General features: G+C 36.6%; 1 protein-coding gene across 1 annotated transcript in view; it reads left to right on the plus strand.

The window, feature by feature from the left end:
- RASA1 (RAS p21 protein activator 1) overlaps positions 1–1,549 on the plus strand; it is a 119,277-nt gene extending 117,728 nt beyond the window's left edge. The window contains exon 25 of the mRNA XM_056824619.1: positions 401–1,549. Within this exon, the coding sequence (XP_056680597.1) occupies positions 401–484 (84 nt within the window). The 3' untranslated portion in view covers positions 485–1,549. The remainder of the gene's footprint in view (positions 1–400) is intronic.
- Positions 1,550–4,363: the final 2,814 nt, after the last annotated feature.

The following is a 4,363-nucleotide window of genomic DNA, read 5'->3' on the forward strand; positions in this document are numbered from 1 at the left end:
TCATTCATATGAATTCAGGTTTTTTGGCCTTTTCAGGTAGTCTATATCGGTAGGCAATGAGGAGAGAAAGAGTCCTGCGTCTAAACTGCAGCCATGTTTTCCCACAAGTGGCTGACTTCTTAAATGTCAGTTTAGGTATGAACATTTCATCCTGGGATTATCTTTTGAAAAGAACATTGCCAGAGATTTTTATTTAACTAGAGTGGAATTCTTTTCCCAGAAACCTCATTCAGATGTGAAGAGCAGTGCTATATCTAAGAGTTCATTGAGTAACATATTTATGAAAATTCAAGTTTCTTTTGTGAAAATTGTCCTACGCTTGAGTCTCAATTGTTAATGCATTTTCCATACTTTGGGATTCTGAAGTGTAATAATTTCCGCTTTTTTCTTTCTTTCTTAGCATGTCTTGAAGAAGCTCCTGGCTATTACAGAACTGCTTCAGCAAAAACAAAACCAGTATTCAGTGACAAATAACATCAGGTAGCAGCCTTCGCCTTAGTATTCTGCATGGATTCAGCATGTTCAACATGGTAATTCCCATCAGTATCACTTTCTCCTTGCTCTTGCCAAAAATAGCACACCTTTCCACATTCCCAGGGATGTGTGAACTATGCAAAACAAAACCCAAGATTCTGCTGAGGGAAGAGTAGTGCCAGCAGCTTTGTAAGCTATCTGTGCAGGATATTTGCACTTTTTTCCACATGGGATAAATATTAACAACCTCTGAGCCTTGGTGTACAGATCACCTTTCAGAAAGTAAAATGCTGTGACTGTCTTTTGAACTTTGAAAATTTATTTTCAATACATTCAATTGCCAAAGTTTTGCTGTCTGTTGGAAAAAAGAATTATGTCGTCAACTGACAAGAAAGAAAAGCCTTCTCTTTTGACAGACGAGTATAACTGGATTGCAAATTTTTCTTACTGTAACTTCTTCCTCGTTGGGAGATGACTGTTCAATCACTTTATTTGTATTTACAATTTCCAGAGTTTGACATTATAATAGGAACAATCTTTGTTGTATACTTTTTTTTTTATACTGTACTGTTTTTTCTTGCCTGGATTGTGTTGAAAGAGAATGTTCAGAATGGAATTTGTCAGCTTTATTTTTGAAATGTGCCATTGATTTTGTCTGTTTGGATAATTCTTTCATCAAAGAAATTGAATTCAGATGAATCTCAATGCTTTTGTAAAATGTTTACAACAGTAAATAATTTGAATTCAGTAAATTTATTGATCATTTTATCAGTCATGCATGCCTTCATTAAACCATTTTATAAAATATAAATTCGTTGTCTTTTATGTAAAGCCAAACCTAAGCATTACTTTTGTTTAAAACACTCAGCCATTCCGAATTTTGTGCTGTTTTAAATTAGATAAACCACATTTATTGTTCATTTAAAAAAATTCTCATTGGTTGAGAGCTGCACTTCATGAAGGGATATTTTGTTTGACTACATAGTTTTATTTATTGACAAGATTTGCTTCTGTATTTTTGTGTGTGATATTCACAAAAACTAAGTTGAAATAAAGTCAAAGGGGTCTTGTGTTATTTGCTGTTTCTCCATTCATTTCTTGGTCTCTGCTTTTGTCTAAATGTGAATCACCTTAGACTTTCCTTTTCCTCTGCTGTCTCTTCCTCTTGTTTATCAAACAGTGAAGCTCCCCTGGGGGGGGTTGATGAAACTCGGTTGTCTCTTGGTTGTTCGTTAATGTATCTGAGCATTTACTCTGCAGTAGTGTTCCTAGATGTCATCCTGTACTCCCAAGTTTTCCAGCCTTATTAGGGAGATTAATTCATTTAATGGAAGCCTTGTGGTACAGTTGGGAACAAGCACTGGCTCAGATGTTGAAGACAAGAATTCGAATTCCACATCAAATCTCTTAGTGCTTAATTTTATTCATTTGAAAAATGAAGGGGTTAAACTAGATTTTAATATTGAAGATCCTTTATAGTTCTCAATCTATGATTCTATGAATTATGTTATCACCTAACCTACATTTCTCCATCTTATCCACAGTGTAGTATGAGACTGTCAGATGATTTGCTGAAATCTACAGGAATACCTATAGAATTCCTTTGATTAGTAACAAAAAAGGAAGAGGTTAGACTAGCTTTACCTGTTCATGATGAAGTTGCTTTATAAAGGTCTGAATACCTTTAAAGATGTGTGTGAGGGGAGAAGAGGATAAAACATAGTAAAGCATATTTGATGTCTTCTCAAAGTGGATCTTAGAAGTGCTTTTTCAGCTCTTTTCCCTGATTGGGAGTAGGAATTGCATATATTGGACTGATTTGACAGGGTGAGTTTGAGGGAAAGCTAAGCATATTACTCAATATCTATTCTGAATCCAGTAAAACTGAAAGTTGGGAGTAGTATCTCCTTGTCATTCAACTTAAAAGTAAATATTTGACCCTCCTCCTTCCTGTTTATTTTCTTCAGGCCATTGAAAGGCATAGCTATAACCCCCTCATCTTGCCTGGGTACATCTCTTCCTCAGCCCTCACACTCTCTTCAAATGTATGTTTTTATTGATTAAAGTAATTCACATTAAGCTGAGTCATTTGTCTTTTAGAGGACCTTTTCCTCAAATGGAAATTACATTTAGAATCATAAATTCTAGCAGAATATATCAAAGGATCTTGTCTTATCATAGATCAGCTAATCCAATCCTTTGATCTTAAATGAAACTGAAGTGGATAGGTAGTGAGTTGCCCAGTCACAAAGGAAGCAAGTTTACAGAACCAGGATTCAAATCTAGACCCAGGACTTTTATTATTTAGCTTTGTGTTGTTATTGGTTTCCTATAGAGCAGCCAAGGGTTCTTAATCTGGGATTTCATTGATTTGTTTTTTTAACAAAACCCTTCCCTTCTTCCATAGTATAGGAACGTTCTAAGACAGAAGCGTGACATGGGTTAGGCAAATTGGAGTGAAGTGACTTGTTCAGGGTCACAGGTAGGAAGTGTCAGATTTGAAACTGAGGCCAGGTCTTCCCAACTTCCAGTTCTGGCACCCTTTGCACCATGCCACATTCCTGTCCTGGTTTCATGGACTATTAAAATGTTTTTGATATTGTGCTTGCTTTCTTTTCTAATCTTGCACATTAAAAAACATAAGAAGGTGTATGTTCTTCAATTGACTGCCACTGCCCATGGATTCATGATGCAACCCCAGCTACTGAAGGAGGAAGTTTGGTGCAGTGGGCAAGTACTGTTGAAAGTCAAGAGGGGCCTAGGCTTGAATTCCAGTTTCATCACTCCTAGCTGTGCAGTAGGCCTCTGGATCTTTTTCCTCATTTGTAAAATGAGCTTATTGGCTAAAAATCTGTGGAACCTTGTAGCCATCGGTCTATGAAACATAATTTTCCTGACTACCTTCTCCCCTCCATCCTCCTAATTTGCCAGGTGTTCAACTATGGTTTATAAGGTTTTTTCACTCCACTGAATTTTCTTCATCCTTCCATCAAAGTGGTCATTTCTCATCATTTAGCTGATAATTCTGCGCTTCCCTCTATACTTTGCCTCAGTTTTTTCTTGTTGATTAAACAGTTTTAAAAGGTATATTTTTATTGTTTTTTAACTGATGGGAAATGAGATGAAAGAAATTGGATTGCTGTTGGGCAAAGCTGCTCAAACCTTACTGATTTTATCTGGCAAAGAATGTTTTGAACTGGAAAGGATAATGAAAATGGCTGATTGGGAGAGGTACCACAGAATCATGAAGGGCCATTTTCCCTACAAAGGGTAAATGTTGCAATAATCCAACTAATAGGACAGGGACTTACATTCTAGAATTTTGCCAGAAATCTTATTAGAGACAGTGATCATCTAGAAGAGATAGGAAATGATCAAGATCACATTACCCTCCAACAAGGATTGCACATTGGCTTTAAATGCACCAGAAACTTTTTTCTGAAGGAAGCATGTTTATTCTTAGACCTGGTTAGGCTTTAAACTACAACACGAAAATGGCACACATGAGCCATTTGTGTATGTGATGAGGAAAAATTGAAACCATGATGAAGACAAATCTCAAAACCTAAGTGAACTACAGCATAAAGGTTATGCATTACAATTTTGCTGTTGAGTCATGTTGAGTATGACACCATCTCGGGTTTTCTTGGCAAAGATACTGGAGTGGTAAGCCATTCCTTCTCCAGCACGTAAGTGACTTGCCCATTGACAGATAGTGTCTGAGGCCAGATTTAAACTTGGGGGGAAGGGGGGGAATGAGCCTTAACCACTTCAGGCATATATGCTAAATTGAGTATTAGTAAAAATAGTCAGGTCATCCCAACTAGATGTGAGAATATTTCATTTTATTTATACCCGTCTATTCCAAAAGAAAGAGGCAATGAAAAAA

The sequence above is a fragment of the Monodelphis domestica genome, chromosome 3 (assembly GCF_027887165.1).
Source record: "Monodelphis domestica isolate mMonDom1 chromosome 3, mMonDom1.pri, whole genome shotgun sequence".
Lineage (NCBI taxonomy): Eukaryota > Metazoa > Chordata > Mammalia > Didelphimorphia > Didelphidae > Monodelphis > Monodelphis domestica.